Genomic DNA, 21,156 nt, shown 5'->3' on the forward strand with positions numbered 1-21,156 from the left:
TTATTGCAATGGAGGATGCTTCTGCCCATCTAAGATATGAGAGCTTTCAATTGTTAATGCTAGTTATCCTTAAGGCAGTAAGATGGTGAACAGGTGATTAATGTCAATGTTGATAAGCTTATAGGTACTGTTGTATGATTAGAAAACTTCCTACTTTCAGATTAGTCTCATTTGATTCAGCCATTCATCTACAAGTTGACTGTTTTTCTTGTGACTAGTACTGCATTTTAAGATATGCGCAACCTGTACTAATAGAGTACAACTTTAGTTCTTTTAGGTTAGTACTTTAAAAAAAGTGAGATTACAATATTTTTTCTGAAACAAACTAAGACACTGATCTACATTGTAGCAGTAACACACGTGATGTTAAGAGGTCAATATTATAAAGTAGTTTTAATGAGAAGGGCAGTTCACAGTTTCGTTATGCAATTAAGTTACATTCTAGCAAATAACAGATATTTGGAAAAACAAAATTGAGTGTGTAGTGGTTTAATTGTGACCATTATCTAGCACAGATTTAGGAGCAATTAAGCATCACTTATCTCAGGTCACCTTGTATTATGTATTTAATTCTGTAGTTATAGAAATTACCTGCTTAAAGTATACAGTCAGTAGTCTGTATCATCTTCATCAGATCTAATATTTTACATTTCCCTAATATAAAAAGCATCCTTCTGCACAAGTTTTATTCTGTTATTCTTTGAAGAAAATATAATCATCTAGTAACAAATAATTCACCTATTCCCTAATAAGGCACTACTGCTATAAAGTTTCAGAGCTGTTACATATTTATATACATTCACTATGACCAAGCATACCAGGACATTATCAAATGTATAAAGGAGAATGAAACAGTATTTGTCTGTGATTTTATTTATATCCCATTTCATGAACTGAACAAACTCTGGGGTTCACAACATATTTGAATCCATCTGTAACTGCTTCCCATCCTCATGGAATCTACATAGTAAAGTTGTATTTCTTCAGTAATTACAGCTAATGACTCATCATTTAAATGCATGTCACACACAAAGCTTTGGGGTCTCTTTTCTGACTTTCTAACACACTGTGCAAAGCTTGTTACAAATTTTACATATAGCTAATTTCTGGATTTTTTAAAAAGGTGGATACATAGAGCATCTGAATTGTTTTTGTGCCTGAAGTTTTTTACCTTCAGAACAGACCTGTGTTTTTCTTCTTAAAATCAATCTCCATTGGTAACATATCCAGGATCACTGGCATGTCCTACCTGCAGTATGGGTTCAGTGGATTCCTACGGGGCTTAATAGAAACTTACTCCTCCATGTTTTACACATCCCCAGGAATGGATATACAGAAATTACATTTCTGACCATTAGGAAAGAAACAAACAGTACAGAGGCTTTATTTTTCACCACAGGGCCGAAGCACTCTCTATATGTTGTGGTGGGCCAGAAGAGGGCTCGATTGAGCCCTGTGGGAATTCTCCACATGCATATGCTGTGCCCACTGTTTATTGGTCTTGATAAATATACCAACTTTGATATTACTGCCTGTCTGTAGTTCCGCTATAGGCTCAAATTGCAGATTGCTTACTTCCAAAAAGACTTTCTCTTTTTGGAGGGTCGAGTGGGGGTTGCTTTCATTCACTGAAGCTGACACCATGGCTGCCCACACAAGAACTAAGTCAAAGGCAAAATGTTATGGGGCTGAAAATCAAAGTAGTAGGTATTGGTATTTTACTTGCTTACGACAATTTAACTTCAGTTGTCAATGAGAAGTAAAGGGCTACTTTATTCTTATAATGAGATTATGATTCTTGAAGAATTAATATTTTAATGTGCTCTTGGATGGTAAGAGTTGTAAAATAAGCATCTGTTATCAGCAACTTTGTAGAAAAGCAACTACACATTCAGGATCTGTCTCCTCCCTATACTGTATGCAATATGATGAACTCTTAAATATATTATTAAATTTTATGGCATAATTGTTTTCCTAAAGATGACCATAGATATAAATTGCATATATAAAATAATGCCAATTCCTTTTGATACTGGGGCCTTTATATAACACACCTTTAAAATCAATAAAAGTAAGAAATAGCTTACAGTTCTCTCCTGTATTCTGACTCATTTTCAATAGTTTACTTCCAAAATACTTGGAAATTAATTTTAGAACTATGCTCATCTAAATAAAAAGGAAAGTGTCACTAAATTAAAATCAAGTCCCTCAAATTATAAAATAAAACAATTTTAACTACCAGTTGAGATGTAAAACTAAGTATTCAAAAATATTAGCTAAATAATAATCTGTATTTAATATACAATTGTTTAATTTACACTTATGGAACAAATATTAAATAACTACAACACAATCCATCATGCATAGTATCTGCATAATTCATTTTAAAGGGCCTGAAACCAAGATAAAATTCAGTAGATTGGGGTCACTATATTCTCATAGCTAAAAACAAACTTGATCTAAAAAACTGAAGCATGTACTCCTGCTTTTAGGCTGGTAATTAAGTAGCTCATAGTAACTGCTTAAAGAAGTTCCTTATACATAAATGTGTTTCAAGATACGAGCTTCATCTTTTGTGCTATTTTTTCAGGTTTATAAGGTACAGATACTTCTTTAGGTGCCTAAGAAATTTGTTCACAAAAACATTTTAATCATTTTTAAAACTCCAAGAATGTCAATGATCTACATTCATTTTTCTTTGGGTTATCAAATAGGTCAATATAAAAAGTTCATATCGTGCGAAGTTCATAAAAGTTCTTCGAGAAGATTCAATCTCAAATCCTTCAGCTAATACAGATAAAGTACTAGTTACTAGCAAGCTGTTCATTTTTAAAGTAACGAAGGAGGGTTTTCTTTGTCAGAATGGGTTGAGCCGTATTCCTGTTCCCAAGGGAGAGAAGGGATTCACTTTTGCCCACATTAATGCATCATTCAGAGAAATAGCGGACTTTCCATCTTCAAGAAAAAACACTGGACCCTGAACAATGAAGGAAATATGAAGAAACAGAGGAGAACATGCATTTCATTTACAATACTTTAAGACAAGAAGTATTATAAAGTAAAGTCCTTTCCTTACCCTTATCTGAAATGAATACAAATAAAGCCCATCTTTCACCTGAAGATTAAATTTATAATAAAGAAAGAAACTGGCTTCCACTCATTCACAGCATCATTCTTCTGCCAATTTCCCTACCACCAAAACTTTATTATTACAAATCCTTTAGCCATCTCTCTCTCTCCCTCACCAAACTCTCTAGAAGAGTTTGCTAGCTCAAAAGAATCTCAGCAGCTACAAGGCAATGGGGAGCTGGAGGAGTAGTTCTTTGGTTCGGAGATACAACTTGAACCAAAGAAGAACTCGGCTGTAACACTCATCTTTGTATTGATAGTGAGCATTATGAGCAGCTGAGATTAGTAGTTTTAGCCCTGGAATCCCAAACAAAGCAACATCACTGTTTATTGCAAATACTAACCCTTTTTGTAAAGGTTTTACAAATAACCTGGTTCTATTAACTAGTACCTGTATCCTTAATCCAGTCAAGCAAGACACATGAGCATCTGAATGACTAGGAAGATTAGAGCCCGTAACAAAATCTGGTCCTATCATTCCTTTCAGAGGTTCTTCTTTTATTCGAGATACTAATGTTGCAAAAACCTCTTGTTGCAGTTCAGATGGAGGTGTACAGGGCAATTCTTCAGTAAATCTGGCAGAGAAGAACATGATATGTATTTGACATAAAATTATAGAAATGCCAACCCAATAAGAATTTTAAAACAGCATCTAAATTTTCACAGGATTTCTGCTACATTAGTCCCCTACTGAAGGAGGGAATCACAGAATTCACAATATCCACATTGTTGTTACATACACTTACTTGTTTAATGACCGAGTACAAGCTCTCCAAGCATCAAGTTCCTCAGAGAGCTGCTCAATTTTTAAGGGTACACACACCTCCCGTCTTTTTAAAAGCTGGCTGAAAAAAAATGCAGTAACAAGTTTTGAAAGACTTGTATATTCTAGCTCTGTATGATGGAGTCTGGTTCAGTTACTACCAGAAAATTAACCGGATGTCAAATAATACCTCAAATAAAATATATTATACAAATAAAATTATAGCAAATGAACAACCTTTGCAGTTAATTCTAATCTTTGCCCAGCTTTGCTGGGGAGCATTTTGCAAATCTCATAACCACCAAGAAAAATTATATTTGTAATTATGAAATATTACAATAACAATAATTATTACTATTTCTCACAATCAGTAAAATGAGTACCCAGCTTGCTGGGGGGAAAGCGTAGATGATTGGGGAAGGCAATGGCAAACCACCCCGTAAAAAGTCTGCCGTGAAAACGTTGTGAAAGCAACGTCACCCCGGAGTTGGAAACGACTAGTGCTTGCACAGGGGACCTTTCCTTTTCCTGCCATCAAGTATTACATTCAACTAGATTTTTAAAAACACCAATTATTATCAAGTATTAAGGTGGGAAATCCAAGTCCCCTTCCCTCATGACGAACATTTCTTGTGTGTGCGCGTGTACTGATACTAAACCCCCGTTAAGTCAAATGGTCATTGCACAGAACTTGTAACTGCTGTTAAACTGTGCTTTTGAGTTGGATTAGTCACATTTCAAAAGGATTCACAAACTTCCAAAAGCTAATGGGACATCAGTGGTAGTTTGTGAAAATTGTTTTTGCAGTAACTGGCAGACTGAGATTCCAGAATAATTAACTTTGGGGAAATGGGATAATAAATAAAAGCTCATCATAATCCCAGCCGAGACATTCTGAGGCAACAGTTCAAGAAACAAAGGCCGTTACCTTGTATATTCATAAAGTGCAGGAACAATACTAGTGTATTGTCTTCTAATAGCCAGCAGAGCACCAATATAGCCACACAATATTAACAATTCATTTCGAAGTCTGAAACAAAATTGTATTAATTAAAAAAAAGTTTTTCTATTATTTTGCACCACTAGTTTTGCAAGAGGATTATTAACACACAATCAAATACCCCATGCCACTTAGGTAAAAAGATACCACTCCACCTAAAGACTGTTTCCTACCTAAAAAGAAAAAAACCCAGGAAACATAGCAAAGAACAAACAGGTCTTCTCAGACTTGGCAAAGATGAATGAATATTTCTATTTACTGACTCTGTATTTTTATGGAAGTCCAAAGAAAGAAGGCTCAGAAGCACAACTGAATATATCCTAATTTGCCAGTGTATTTCGTTACAAAGAATTCTAAGTTGAAAATTGCATAAATGTGTTGTTTTACCAGAAGTATTGTTGACAACAACAAATGAATATATTGAACATGTTTTCATATCTACAATTGGAAGTCCTGTATTGGTCATCTACAATTACATTAGAATAATTTTGGTTATGTCAGAGTTATATAAACATTTCTTCAGCTTTTTCATCCTAAACAAGAAGAAATGCCATTTATTTATTCATTTAGTATTAGCAAATGAGAGGCGAGATTTTTTTTTAAAATGGCACCTTATTTATTTCCTGCTCAGAACTGTGTCGAGAGGTGCTGAGCCCCACCAACACCCCCCCATGCCATATATCAGCTAGAGTTCAGCTGAATGCTACCCAGCACCATGGGAGCATCCCTCTCATGACCCCCCAGCCATACATCTGATAAATGCCTTAGATAAACTCCCTTAATCAAGAGAGGTCTCCAGGTGTTTGTTAAGTTTTACTGCTCATTTTTTTTAAAAATGAATCAAAGACACTTACTGTAAAATAAACAATTCTAACTCTGGTGCAAGTTACCAGAAAATGACATTTATTCACTTTTAGAAGACATATGTTTAAATCAAATAATAAAAATAGCTGAGATTTGCATACTTAGCTATACAGAGAAGTATACTTACTCACTACATTTATGCAGCAACAACCTCTCTGTGCGTATATAACTTAGAAGATCAAGAAATGGACAGACTGAGTCAAGGGTCCAGTCAGAGCTACTGATTTGTTCTGGGAATATAAATGGAAAGAAAAAAAACCTCAACTGCTGCAGTGCAGAGAAACCAAGCAACAAATGTAGATCCTTCCCCCCTCCCCCGCATACACTATTTAGAACTCTACCTTTGACATGCTGAATGCCTATAGGAAGTGCTCTTTCTGGTTCTATAGTTAACAAATAATACTTTATTGACTCAAATCTTTTTCCTTCTGTCTCAGCTGTTTGTGCTAACTGCATACATTCTTCTACATCTGGTAGGCTGCACTGAAAAAGAAAACATTTACAGAAAAAAATAAATGCTATTTGTAAAAAGTAACTCCATTGCAAGGTACAAAGTTGGTATGGTACACAACAGATATGTGATCCAATTGAAAAGGAAAGCAGCATCAGCCCATGGTGGAAGTCTTGCAGGGTTCTTGTTCCATCAACCAACATGAGTAAACAGACACACAAGCAGGAATTTCAGGGAATGGACAGGCTGGGTGCAACTTTCGTATCCTCATCTATACTTTTGTCTCTGTGCTGTGCAAGTTAGTAATGCTCAAGAGTATGAATTATGTGCAGGTTGCAGTAAAAGAGGGGGAGAGAGTGCTGAGTGAAGACAGTCTTCCTGTAATGCTTATATGCATCCTGTTGCATTCAAGTTGGCAAGGAGAAAAAGAACAGAGTTCTGTTGAATCACAGAATCAACAGAGTTGGAAGAGACCTCCAGGGTCATCTAAGTCCAACAGTGCAGGAAGTTGAGCTGAGTCCTGTGGGTCTTCACTGAGCAAAGGTGCTATGTCTGCACTTGACTGGATCAAGTCCGGTGTTCAAACAAAGATACAGTACCCGTGGCATCAGGAAACTATCATACATTAAAACTGTAAAATCATAATTCAGTATCCCTCAGTTATGCATATAACTTTATCTGTATATTTTCATCTGGAAGACACAAATGAGCAACATATCCAATTCCTTTATCTCCCTGCACACACACACAGTTCAGAGAGCAGATATGAAAACCAGAGAGGCAAAATTAACGAACAAGATAATGATTAAAATAGAGAGTTTTATCCAATTTATATCTAGATGTTAAATAAATGTAAAATATCCTCTGCTAGCTACATAAATAATTCAGAGAGAGTTGGCCTTTTAAGCATACCTTTTCATGTAAGTCATTGATCTCTGCTGTGCTTCCAGGACAGAAAGCACACAGCTTTATTCTATGTAGCTCATTATTAGGAATCATCATGAGAAGTTCTGCAGCTAAATCCCTGTGGAAAACAACAGAAAGGGGTCACAGTTGCTTGGTGGTGGAAAGTATCTTCAAGTCACAGTTGACTTATGGTGACCCTGTAGTGTTTTCAATGCAAGTGATGTTCAGAGGTGGTTTGCTATTGCCTGTCTGTGACATGACCCTGCTATTTCTTGGGGGTTTCCCATTCATACTATCCAGGACTGACCCTGCTTCACTTCCGAGAGATCTGATGAGATCAGGCTAGTGTGAGCTACCCAAGTTAGGACTACAGTCATTTAGAAATATGTAAAGGTGGGAAAGCAGTGTCAGGGTTAAGACTGTAGAGTTGTTTCTTGTTCCTCTCTTATATCATTCATGAACTGTAAAACTAGGTAAAACGATGCAGTTCTGCTACGATCAGCTCTAGCAGAAGTAAAGTAGGAGACACTTTACTTTACAGTACAGAAATGAGAGAAGAGGCTAAGACCCTTTAGTGCAAATGTGAAAAAGCACACTAATATTGTGCACACCAAATTCCTAGGGTATTAGCAAAAAGCCATATAAACAATGTGTATCAGTGTAAATCTGAACATGCTTTGGTAAAATTTAAAATTGTATAAACAAGAATCTTAGTTAAGTGGATTTATTATTCAAAACTGAAAGCATATCTTTCATTGTATTTTTAAAAGAGTTGTCTTCAGTCTCAGAAAGTTCCATCAGTTTTCTTGGCAAAAAAAAATAGGTATGCTCATCATGTATATGTATGCCCACCAGTTAGTAAGTCATCTGGCAAGCAAAGGAATGATTTCTGAAGTATGACTGTTTGGATAACATGGATCAAGATATGAATAATGTTCCAACATACAAATGCCCACAGGTGTTTTAAAGGAAATGTTTTTACTTTTTACTTATAAAGCTAATCAGAAACCTATTCTATTTGGATATTATAAAAATCATGCAAAAATATTTCACTCTATTAGAAAGCCAACAAAGGCCTTTAAATCTAACTTCAAAGAGCATGGGTTGAATGCAGCCACCTTTTTCAATCAATCTCTTCCTTACTACAGTCCCTGCCCCATATAGATTTTGTCTATACAGGTCCCAGGACCCCCAGCATGGCCTTTTTGGTGGTCAAAGGGGACAGCCTCCTTCCCTATTCAGCTGTGGAAAACCTGGTTGGATCCAACCCGATGCTTTGAAGATCCAACCCGATGCTTTGAAGAGCCAACCTGATGCTTCGAAGCCCTATATGGCTTGGGGCCTGCTTACCTTCCAGACCGCCTTTCCCCATATGTACCTCAGCGGGCACTATGCTCAGGCTCTCAAAATCTTTTAACAATCCCTGGGCTAAAAGAAGTACGGTTGGCCGCCACCAGGGCCAGGGCTTTTTCTATGGCAGCCCTTCCAGAAGAAATTAGAGCTCTGCAGGACCTGGAACGGTTCCGCAGGGCCTGCAAGACCGAACTCTTTCAGCTTGCATTTAATACCTGAGGTAGGCAACCGCTATATTATAATATTTACATCATAGCTCCGAGAGCCCGACTGGCACAATGATAATAACACCTGAGTGCCAACATAACAGTAATAATAATGTCAACAATATGTGAACGCCAAAGCAATAATAGTAGCGGTGGTAAACGAATCTTGGATGATCATAGTTTTGTAAATTGTTGTATTGTTTCTTGTTTTTAAGCTGAATTGTTGTTTTAAAATGTTAGTCGCCCTGAGCCCGTAAGGGGAGGGTGGGATACAAATCTGATTAAATAAATAAATACATAAAATAAATAAGGTTCATTAGAATGTCTCCAGAAACAAGTAAGTACCTGTATCCAAGGGATGGAAAGCTTTAAAAAGATATTCAAATTGTAATGAATTCAGAAATAAACCAACAATGAATTAAAAAATGAACCAACACAAGGCAAATTGGGAGCAGGGAGGAAGGAGCAAGAGAAAACAGGATGAAAATAAGCAGAAACAGAGAACACATAACTCACCAAATTACTACCCTGATAATTTCAGGTCTGACACAAACATCAAGAGTCAGTTCGGTTTTCAAACATGCAAACTTTATTGTCATAACTTCCACCCCCCAATTTTTTTTTAGATAAAATCTCTACCTTTGAGACTAGCCATCAATAAAAACCACAGTCTTTTGTCATATTAGAATAGCCTAAATGCCACATAAAGATTCTAATTTTCAGTCTACAACAGGCCTACAAAGTGTAAAATAAAGAAACAGATCTCCTAACTAAGAAGGAAACATGCTGAAAACATAGCATTCTCATACCAGGAAACAAAGGGCAAAGTTGTAAGATCTGGCAATATTTGTTCTTTATCCATTCAGGATATTGTTCTGTCTCTATATAGTCAGATACCACAAGCATGGCATTTGCAAAGAGTGAAATGGGCTAGGGATGATTAACAGATAAGAAGAGAACTCCACGGCCAACCAGCATATACCATGTTTAGAAAGGAAGAAGTAAAATCTCATCACCATCTAGTAAATGAAATCTAGTAGGCTGCAAGCTTCCCACCTGGGTTGATTTTAAACACATGGGAAGAAAATGCAGTTAAATGGACAATTCCCCCTATTTGCTTTTCTTGGGTGTCTCTTATATAGACTTTAACAGCTGTAAGCCTACATAGATTTGTACCTCTGTTTTACATCTGATCAGCTTGCTGTGTTGTGAAAAAAATGGATGTATCTGGCTTTATTATGCATGGTGATACTAGTGAGGAAATTAGTGTTGCAACTGCTGTCATGACTTAGGAAGTCCTTAGGGAGGGTCTTACACAAAGTTTGAGATCCCTGCCATAAACTAAAATTTACCAATACATTTCTCTTATTCACAAAGCTTCCCTTGTTTGCCCCACATGCTTCAATTTAAAAACCAGCCATACCCCCTACTTGGAGATCTCAGGAGGAAAAATGCACTCATGCCCATCTCCTTGTTACTGCTCTGCAAGCAAGAATGGATTCATTGCCTATAAAATGGGCATTCTTCTGTCTGTGAATTTCAGCTGGCAGATGTGATTCCTGAAAACTTCATTCCAAGTAATGGAGGAATATTAAATTGCAGCTGAAAATGTGTTTTCCATTGAAATTAACAGGAAAACATAGGTATATAAAATAACAAATTAGAAATGAATACAATTTTTGGGTACCATCCCCAGTATGACCCCAAGAGCTGCATATGATTTGCTGTGCACATCAACAAATGACTTCCATAGTTCTAAATAGTTCCATAGTGATCTATGCTTGCTTTAGTTGATTCATATGACTAGGGTCCCCCTAGTCCTAAAAGTGCTCATGTGAATTTGCTCCAAGTACTACAAGGAGAAGTGTAATAGACATAAGAGTAACAGCAACAGCAATTACACAGACTTTGTTTGATGCACCTTCAATTATTCAAGCAGAACACATTCAGAACTCAAGAAAGAAAGAAAGAAAGAAAGAAAGAAAGAAAGAAAGAAAGAAAGAAAGAAAGAAAGAAAGAAAGAAAGAAAGAAAGAAAGAAAGAAAGAAAGAAAGAAAGAGAGAGAGAGAGAGAGAGAGAGAGAGAGAGAGAGAGAGAGAGAGAGAGAGAGAGAGAGAGAGAGAGAGAGAGAGAGAGAGGGAGGGAGGGAGGGAGGAAGTAGTGCCTGGAATTGGCTGAATAAACTTTCCTGGACTGAGTTCCTGCTAACTTTATGTGGTATTTCTCTGCTATAAGGGCCTGTTCATAGTATGCTAAAGATACTAACATAGTTCAGCAGCCACATCAGAGTAATTCTTCTGTATATAAACAAATCTTGAGTGAATTCAGAACTATGGAAGTCATTTGTTTTATAACAATGGCTATGGTTTCTCAGGGGGAAAATTATTTGGAGTAAGACGTTCTTACCATGTTGTTACAGTCATACATTTTCTTGCTAGTAACTCTAGAGCATAATGTGTTGCTTGTGCTGCACATTCTCCTAAGACAGTACCCATACTGACTGCCAACTCCAGTTCATTTCCACGAATCAGGTTTGCCATGGCAAGCTTGCTCAATAAGAAAATCATATCATTAAAGTGTCACAAGCACCTTCAGAGGATTTCACTGAAACCAGCATGCTAACATTTATTTGCAAGGCTACATTAAAGAGTGAAAAAGAACATGCATTATTTAATCACCAGTTGGGCCTCTTTGACTCATTATATAATTTCCCCCTTCTTTAACCAAGAAATCTAAACAAGTTGATTGAATATGCTGGTATTTTAATTAATGAGATACACAAAGTTGAATCCAATCAGCTTTGGAGGGAATGAGGATCTCATATGATCACTTAAAGCACTATGCTTAGGATCTTGGAATCTGCATGGACAAAAGTCATGAGGGATTGGGATTCTAGTAAAAAAAGGTAATGGAAAGGAATTGTGTGAAAAAGCTAGCTGGATTCAAGCTATTGCCCATTTAAAGGAAATTACATTATGAAAACATGATTTTTTGCGCTCATCTGACATTCTTAAGGTGAAAAGCCAGAGATCACACAAAGACTGAAAGCAGCAATGGCAGCAGGAACTGTACTTTAGAATTTCAAGTTATATTAATGCATGCCCCTCCTACAGATCAGATCTACACATTATAAAGAATGTGTGGATCCCAATGGTATTGCATCGCCATCTTTCTTCTCTCACTTAACATGTAATATAACAAAAATATGATGGGAAAGCTGTTGCTGACTACAAATTCTTCCCCAGAGCTCATTCATGTTGATGCCAAATCCTTACATAGCTCTCCCTATGAGATAATCATCATCATCATATGGCAGTGGGTGTAGTATAGCCAGGAGATACAAAGATTGTCTGGAACTCTAGCTGTTTTTGTGGTGAGCTAGGGTTTTTTTTGGTTGGGGGGGTCGAAAGAACTGACTGACTCAAGGTCACACAACTGGGTTCAAGAAGAGGAGTGGGGTTCTCCAGATTAGAGTGGGTAATATTTTCAGTTTCCTGCAATACCCACTACTCTTTCAGATAAGTACAACTAAAGAAAAGGGACTGAAAGGAAAGAAAGAGTAGACAGATGGGAGGAGGAATCAATAAAAGCTGACAATTTGAAGAAATGGAATTTTAAAAGTAAGCATAAGAAAAATTTCTTGATTCTGGCTTTGTATTAAACAGTAGTTTATGGAACTAGTCCTACGAGACTTATAGTCCCCTAAGAATCAGCTTATACCTTCTCAAAATCATAGTTCAGTATCTAGGAGGGATAATGTTTAAAGGTGGATTTTTCTTTTAAATTGCTTTCCTAATCAATTACAAAATATTAGTCTTAGCTTCAGTTGTAATGTTGGGGCCAGCCAATTGGGAAGTTAACTTCCAAGCTGGCCCTGCCAAATTAGAAAGTTGAGGACTATGGGGATACTACTAGCAGACGTTTCACTGTTTATTTAGGTTTCATATTTCTTTTTCACAGAACATTTCAAACACAAATTATTTATTGTATAAAGGCAATCAAGTATAAAACATGCTAATTAACAAACAGCATTGATCCCGAAAGATTCTACAAACCCTAAAACAGCATTTAGGTTGTATGACAGTTGTTTTGAAAGAGATAATTGATGGTTCATAATAAAATAGAGAACTTTTCATCAACTGCATGTCACTGACTTATTTGCGATGGTGGGGAAAGGCACCATATATTTTATAGTGTTACAAGTTATAGGAGGACGAGGAAAATAAGCTTCTTTTTTGGCTCCCCCAATTTTCTGTAAGGGGTAATGCCAGCAAGACTTTTTGTGCTCTTTTCTCAGGTAAGCTTTGTTCCAGATGTAAACAGGTGAAAAGGATACAGAAAGGGCATGGAACTTTGAACAGAGGCAGAGGTACACAGAATGGAGGGGGGGAGTACAGAGGGGCATAGCAGCATCTAGGTCAGGGGTGGCCAAATTGCAGCTTAGAAGCCACATGTAGCTCTTTCATACATATTGTGTGGATCTCAAAGCCCCCACCACTCCATTGGCTGGTTTGGAGAAGGCATCTGTCTCTTTAAATCACTTTGCCAAGCTAGCTGCTGACTTGGAGAATGTGTTTAAAAGTTAAGGTTGCTTTCTTTCCACCTCTCCCTCCCATCATCTATTTGCCTGCCTTCCCGCTCTCAAATATCTGACTTTCATGTCTTGAAGCTCTCAAACATCTGATGTTTATTCTTTGTGGCTCTTAAGCAAGTTTGGCTACCCCTGATCTAGCTTATTTAGCACCACATATCTTTTGACTTTCAGTGATGTAAAAATTTGTGGCACCAACAGGATAAACAAATCAAACTGAAACAAAAGGTTTCTAAAATTCTGCCAATTATGGCTTCCCTCTCTTTTTAGAGATGCTACTTAATACATCTTCAATGTGTATCTTCACTCTACATTGTCCATTGGGTCAACATCTTGAATACCCCAATGATATAAAAATCTGATTTACTTATATATAACAGCTCGACAAAATATTTAATGGAATGTGTTCTAGGATTGTGCAAAATAAGAAATGTAATTACTGTTTCTATTTATGTACAGGATAAACAGTAAAAGCTTTACCTCAAAGTTCTCAACAGCTAAATGGCAACATGCAGCTTGTACTGCACAGCCATTCTGGAAATACCATTCAGACAGTTCTTTACTGACTTCATGTAGGAGCCTGCAGGGAACAAAATAATGTGTTTGGATTAAACAGCTAGAACTAGATAAATCTAATAGATGTGGTTCATATGTCAGCCTTCAAAATTTGAACATTAAGTCAGCATCACACACAATTAGTGATGAAGCAGCCAATCGGATAAATCAGCTTTTGTTGCAGTGATGTAAAACAGCGACAACGTACTGCCATTGACAAGCAGGCCAAAGACAGGCACCTCTGCTCCACATCCTAGGCATCCCCCTCCTCCACATCCCTACATTTTTCGCTCTGGTTACTATAATGGATCACAAGGCCCAGAGATGTCGCAATAAAGGACTCCTGTCAGAGCATGGTGTAGGCCCTGAAGCAACAGTGCCAGACCACTGGGGATGTATTCCCCTATATAGAGTAAGGCTGCAAACTGACCCATAGGAAGGAGTCAGCTCTATTGTTCATGATCACAAGTGCTGCATCATCATCAGAAGATACTGGATTTATATATCCTGTCCTCCACTCCGAATCTCAGAGTGGCTTACAAAATCTCCTTTATTTTCACAGACACCCTGTGAGGTGGGTGGGGCCAAGAGGACTCTCACAGAACAGCTGCCCTTTCAAGGACAAACTCTGCCAGAGCTATGGCTGATCCAAGGCCATTCCAGCAAGTGCAAGTGGAGGAGTGGGGAATCAAATCCAGTTCTCCCAGATGAGAGACCACACACTTAACCACTACACCAAACTGGCTCTCAAATAGCAAATAGTTCTAGAGAAAATATACAAATAGACAAAATGGGCCTACCAAAACCAGTGGTTATCATAATACCTTCTAAATCTCGTGTAAAGTAATGCAAAATTAAAGCAGGTCCCATTTGTGTTATTAATAAAGTGGGAGTACAGGTAATGTACAGTTACCCATTTGTTCCAATGAATTTTCCTCTTCTTGAAGCAATTTAAAATTGTTCAGAAATTTAATAGGGAAAATGAAAACCAGAAGCTCTCAAACTTCAGCACAAAAGGTTTCAAATCTCATTTCCAAATACCATGCATACCATAAATTTTTAACACAGCCAGAAAAGATTTCAAATAAATTAATATGAAAAATAAACTTGCAGCATGACTCACTCATTGTAATCTTCCATGTTATTCCCTTCAAAATGTGCAGATCCATTTGATGCTGAAGACTGTGAGATCTGCATATTTCCTTCGCATGCTGCCTAGAAACAACCAAATAATGTCAACCAAAAGCTATAAACTGCTCTCGTCTTGATGGTGGTGTTACTGTCCATAAAGGATATGTTATGCTAGTTTACTAGGTTAAGTCTAGAATCTAATTGTCATTTGTAGAAACCATATCAGAAGAAGAGAAGGAAAGAGGGCCACTTCCATTTTGACAAATATAGTGCAAAGAATATGTAACATCTGAATTGAAAATGCACATCCTCTCCCGCTTGCCATCTGCCACCAAATGCCTACACTTGGTACCAATACATGAAGACAGAGCTCCTGAAAGCAGTGTAGGAGAATCACATTAAAGTGTCTAAATGACAGTGCAGGGGATTTCTGGCACTGTAAAGACTTTATTATTTGTTTGGCAACTTATCCATCTGGTTAATCCATCAGTTTGAGAATGATTTTCTACATATCAAAACAGAAACAACTCTGCTAATATTCGTTTAATTATTCCTCTTTGAAGAAATAAACTGAGGTAGAAAAACTACCTATATTCATTTAAACAATAGTCCAATGAATATGCAAGTAAAATGTTTATAGTGCCATTTCTTAAACATTAGGTCTGTCTTCATAGGGCAAGCAGTAAACAACAGACCATGAAGTCTGAAACTATACATCTCAACCTTAACATAAGAGACAACAATGTATACGTAACTTTACCCCATCTTATCATATTTAATTGCCAGCTCATTATAAGAACATCTAGTGGTACCTGTGCAACAAGCAAAGCTTCTTTAAGTTGACCTCTTGAAGTATAAAATTTGACAAGCTTCTTCACATCACCAGTAGCTATGCAGTATGGAATAACATCATCATTTTCCTCCTGAATTAACTGGTCAGCTCTCCTAATCAACAACAACAAAAAGTCTCAGCTATCTGTTTCTTTGTAGTTTTGTTTAGGATCATAAGACATCAGCTGGGGCTTCAAGATTATATGTATCACTATACTTGATCAGTTTCCTGTGATACCTATTATTCTTCCCAAAAGAATGCTTTCAAAAAATTATAATTAAACACTGTCTTCCCAAGCATTCCAAAGGATGGATGCCATCTTGGACAGCATACTGTTTTATTATCGATGTTGAGCACTTTTTAAAAAGCTAAAGGTAGTCCCCTGTGCAAGCAGTAGTCGCTTCTGGCTTTGGGGTGACATTGCATCACGATGTTTTCACGGCAGACTTTTTATGGGGTGGTTTGCCACTGCCTTCCCCAGTCATCTACACTTTCCCCCCAGCAAGCTGGGTACTCATTTTACCGATCTCGGTAGGATGGAAGGCTAAGTCAACCTTGAGCTGGCTACTTGAAACCAGCTTCCACTGGGATCGAGTTCAAGTCATGAGCAGAGAGCTTGGACTGCAGCTATACCACTCTGCGCTACAGTTCTTTTATTCCTATTATTTATTTTATCTGCCCTTGTTGTACGCCACCCTGAGCCTTGCTTGCAGGGAAGGGCAACCTAACAAACTGAATTTAATAAAACAGAATAAATGAGCATTGCTTCAGATTACCAAATGCTTCTTTTACTTTTAATCAGAATTTGCAAATGTTGATGCTGATGAAATGCTTAGAAGCTGAAGGATAGTGAGCAGAGAGATGGACTGGAAGCCCCAGCAAGGTGGGATTTTGGAATTTCTTTCCAACTCTTAACCATGGAGAATAAAACCTTTATGTCTGTATTGTTCAAATATGACATTAGGATTTCACTACACTTCCAAACTTACTTTTCTAGTCACAGAGTATCAAAACCCTCCCAACTCACTCCAAACATATCAATAATAAAAAACTACAAATATTTCAAAATTAAACAACAATCTAATGCTGAGCTGGCTTGTCTCTTTACCTTTGCATCAACTTCTTCCAGTATTTCATAGATACTCCGGGTGCAACTGAGAGTGCTTTGTCCCACTAAAACACAGAATATAGTGTTATTCCCTTCTCAGAACATGCAAAAGATGTACCATTCAACAGTTTCTGAAAAGCACGTCACATTTCTAATTAGCTCATTTAGTTTTTTAAAAACAATGAGATGGGTATAATATCCCTTGATTGAATCCTTTCCTAGAGATTAGAAGAGCAGAACAGTGGGTTGATGAACACGTGGCTTCTAATCAACAGTAAATCAGGGCATAGAGGAAAAGATATTTGTAGGAAGAAATGGGTAGTTGGTAGGGTATTCAACATTTTCCCTGTCCAACTGTTCTTCCTTGTAATTCCTCACCTTGGCTCTCCCTCAAGAAGGATATCCCAAAGGGGTATTACTTCCAAGTATGTACTTCTGTTTTAACACACATTAGAAAGCCTGCTACTGGATACAATCGGTGGACAGGCAGATGGGGCCCTTCGGCACTGACTGCCTGAGGACCTATATTCAATACAATAAACTTGACTTCATGCAAGACTCAGTTTGGTATGTGTCTGCAGGCAGGAGCACCCTAAGAACAAACAAGTCCAAAGCTCTGCTTTCAGATACAAGGCTGGCATCAGCATGCCTGGAGGAGGGGCAGCTGCCAGTGGCAATAGCTTCTGTTGAGGCCCAGTGCTGCTGATCCAAACCCACACACTTCCTCTGCCACCTGTCAGCATGCTTTTCCCCATCAGTTTGGTGGAAGTGCTCTGCCACCAATACTTCCAGTTGCCCAGCATCTTTGGGGAAGGGAATGTGCGTGGTGAACACTGGTGATGCTACCAGTGGGCATAACATCATCACTCCCACTGCTGCTGAGGAAAGGGTATGCAGATGGTGCAGACAACTGAACAGAGGAGGTAGAAAGGCTTGTGAGAAGGACAATAATCAACAGACAGGTGGTGGGTTTGCAGGTGAGGACTGCAAAAAGAGGTACAAGTAATGGGTCTGTGCTGGGCAGACATGGGCTGTGAGCACTGTCTTCCTGAAACCCTTAAAATATGGAAATAGCCCTGCTTGGATACCATTAAGGTTCACTGGGAAAAAAATAATGAATTTTAAGGACTTTTGTTATAGTTGTAAATGCCTAATTACTTTAGCATCAATACAGCAGTCAGTTTTTCTTTTAAGCAAAGGTATTGGTGCCTTTGACATCCTAGTACACAGGCCTATATATATATATATATATTGTTTTCTCTGTATGTAACCAAGGAAATGGCCAGTGATTCAAGTACTACTGAAGAATAATCACACCTGATCTGAAATGGGAATGTGAACACACACACACACATTGGCACACAAGAGAAAAGCTCTTCTTTTTTCCTCCAAAGGATATCCCAGCTCACTTCATCAAACAATAATCGAGTATCTTACCTCTCCAAGTTCCACCATAAGTTCACAGTATCTCTGAATTTGTCCAAGCCTCAGATGTATTTCTGCTGCTTCTTTTAGCCTTTCCTCCTTACTAGGTGCACCAATACCACCTCCAAACTTAGACATTTTTACAGTTGTGAGTTCCTGGGCCTTTGACTGATATGAGAAAATGGAAAAATAGTGATTTTTTTCCAAAAGACTTCCTCCCCCCCCCCCCCCAGTTACAACATTTGATATGCTTTTGTGAAAATCCCCCAAACATATAGGCTCCTATGCAGAGATGTCGGAACTCCTGCTGTCCTTGGAGGTTCTAGCTTTTCTTATATATAGCAGTGATAACCTGTAAGCCAGGAGCGGATGCTCATTCTTAACTTGCTACCTGCTTCCCCATAAGGGTGGAAGTGTGCCTCTCTCATCTTCTTCACAGTAGTGTTTTGTACTTCTGATCTGGAAGATCTGCCATAAGAAACCAGTTCTTGCATGTGGATTTCCCTTCTTGGGATAGAGGCTAATAAGGATGTTGCTTGGAACCAGTAATATCTATCACACAGCTTTCTCAAACCACTTCAAGTTCATCTCATGTTTGAAAAACATAAAATTGTCCCTTTCGTTCTATTTGCCCAGAGATTTAGAGCAAGCTCTGTGGATGTATTTTGTGCAAGCTGAAATGAAGGGATGCTCTTTTTTGTTATTTTGGTAACATATATTAACAAAAATGTGCACCTTAGTTTCCCTACTGTGAAGAAATGTACTCTTTTTGCATTTTTGGAGGTTTTAACTTAGCAAAACCTTCACCTTGAGTTTTAAAAAGTTTACTTTTCTCTTTTGGAAGGGAACAGGGGCGGGCAGGGGGGTGCAAATTCATTTGCATTCCAGCCTCATCTCAGCCACTTTTTTAGAAATGCTAACTCATCTAGCTAGAGTTAATGGGATGGTCAAACTCACCCTCACCCCTGCTAGACAGATGACATCTAGAAGAGAACAGAGATTTGGAGGGCTTTAGAAACACTTCCTGAACCTGGCTTGACCTGGTCAGTGAGAGAAAGGGAGATGATAAAAAAACCTCACAGGAATGAGGTGGAGGCTCTCTTTCATGAAGATTTAATTGAGGCAGACAGAACTATTACCAGACTGCACATATGGACAAAGGCTTCAAAGTAATAGTAAATTTAGAACAAATTTAACCTTTTATGCTTAAAGAGCCTGCCTTAGCTTGATATCTGTTAGGCCATATACAGAGGGAGCGACAGAGGAATTGTGTTTCACCCTTTTCACTTGGATCCCTTACTCAGTCTATTGCTATGCTGAGAGTTTTAATGCTGGTAGCAGTCCTCTTTACCACTACAGACCTCAATAGTTCTGGGCTTGCTATTTTTAAAAGGAGCACCAGGAAGGGGATGGCAATCAGTTGGTGACTGGCTCTGTTCTCAGTGGTGCATAATGCTGTAAGCTGTTCCTGTGATAACAAGATGTTGGACAGCAGGAGATACAGGAGCAAGGCCCCAGAACATGGCAAGAAAGCTGGGAGTTCTGGCCCTCTCGGTGGGCAATTCCTACAAGGCCAGTGGTGGCAGCAATTGAATACACAAGAGAAAAGCCCTGCCAGCAGAGAGAAAAGCAGGTGGGAGGAACATGCCAGGCAGAGACCCTAAATAGCCACTGGGCCCAGAAGCCTTGGAGGCACAATGGAATAGGGTTTAGAGGTCAGAAGCAGGATCACATCTACTGTTACAAAATATTGTTATCTTTTATTATTCCACTTGTGCAATTTTATGTTGAAATAAACATTTTTCCAGATTGGCGGGGGGGGGGGGGGGGAGGTGGAAATCAATTTCTACCAGGAAATGAAGTTTCCAGAAACATGAAACCAAATGAAACAAAAGTAACTGAGAACACCAATGTTACATTCTGAAATCAGACAAACATTTATATACTTGACAGTTCTTATCCCACTGATAGCTGCTGCATTTTTGAGGCAGACAATGCAGGCAAAATCAACTGCTGATTAAACTTTAGTCTATACTTCATAGACTAAAAAAAATCACTGGCTCAAGGAAGCAAAAATGCAAGGTGTGCAATAACGACCTTACACAATGCTGTAGTAACACTTGCACTCAACATGTAATGCACATTCTGGCAAACGGTTTCTTGTTGAAGTGAAGGCCCTTTTGATACTATGTCAGTTCTTCTGTAACTGAGACCCCTGAAGATGAAGTCAGCCTGCATATGTAGCTTACCATTTTAAATCTAATCAGATGCTTCATGTGCATAATTCCTTTGCAGTAATTCTGAGGAAGTAAACTATCATCTTGACCTTTTATTACAGCAACAAGGTCCCATAAATTTTTACTGCCACCTGGGGGCTAAAATCATAGAAACAGAATAGTCCAATAAGGTTTAAGCAGTATTTAGGCTTAAACTTATGAATACATTGATAGATATTTCATTGTTATAGTCTTTATATATTTTAAATCATTATAATACATAACATTATATTACAAATGCTAGAACAATGCTATAAAATGTAAGTCTCATGCTAGTTGTATACATTCCTGATTACTAGAATGTCTCCAACTACACTAAGGATTGTAAGTAATTCTTCCATAAAATGTACTTTGTTTCCTTAAAAAGGTACTCATTTTTAAAAAGAAAATTCTGAAAGTCACTCAGCTAGACAATGTGAAACAGTTTGGCCCAGCAGATGGGAGTTTTTGCCTCGGACCTGGAATCCAGTCCCTAATTGACTATGAATGTAGCTTGAGTAAGTCATTATCTCTCACTGGTAGTTTCCCATCTGTACAACAGAAACAATGGTAACATATCATTAGGT

The 21,156-nt window shown here is 38.0% G+C and overlaps 1 protein-coding gene across 6 annotated transcripts in view; it reads right to left on the reverse strand.

Moving 5' to 3' along the window:
• Positions 1-2,024: 2,024 nt before the first annotated feature.
• Positions 2,025-21,156, reverse strand: part of WDR17 (WD repeat domain 17) — a 99,904-nt gene continuing 80,772 nt past the window's right edge. For 5 of the 6 annotated variants that reach the window (XM_060246512.1, XM_060246511.1, XM_060246513.1 and 2 more), the window contains 14 exons: positions 20,564-20,689; positions 18,327-18,482; positions 16,890-16,954; positions 15,762-15,894; positions 14,942-15,033; positions 13,744-13,843; positions 11,079-11,218; positions 7,120-7,231; positions 6,098-6,239; positions 5,884-5,986; positions 4,821-4,922; positions 3,876-3,974; positions 3,521-3,704; positions 2,025-2,977 (listed from right to left, as the gene is read on the reverse strand). In XM_060246512.1, coding sequence (XP_060102495.1) covers positions 2,858-2,977; positions 3,521-3,704; positions 3,876-3,974; positions 4,821-4,922; positions 5,884-5,986; positions 6,098-6,239; positions 7,120-7,231; positions 11,079-11,218; positions 13,744-13,843; positions 14,942-15,033; positions 15,762-15,894; positions 16,890-16,954; positions 18,327-18,482; positions 20,564-20,689 — 1,674 coding nt within the window. In that variant the 3' untranslated portion in view covers positions 2,025-2,857. The remainder of the gene's footprint in view (positions 2,978-3,520; positions 3,705-3,875; positions 3,975-4,820; positions 4,923-5,883; positions 5,987-6,097; positions 6,240-7,119; positions 7,232-11,078; positions 11,219-13,743; positions 13,844-14,941; positions 15,034-15,761; positions 15,895-16,889; positions 16,955-18,326; positions 18,483-20,563; positions 20,690-21,156) is intronic. The other variant, XM_060246514.1, reaches the window with a different exon arrangement.

The sequence above is a fragment of the Heteronotia binoei genome, chromosome 9 (genome assembly GCF_032191835.1).
Source record: "Heteronotia binoei isolate CCM8104 ecotype False Entrance Well chromosome 9, APGP_CSIRO_Hbin_v1, whole genome shotgun sequence".
Lineage (NCBI taxonomy): Eukaryota > Metazoa > Chordata > Lepidosauria > Squamata > Gekkonidae > Heteronotia > Heteronotia binoei.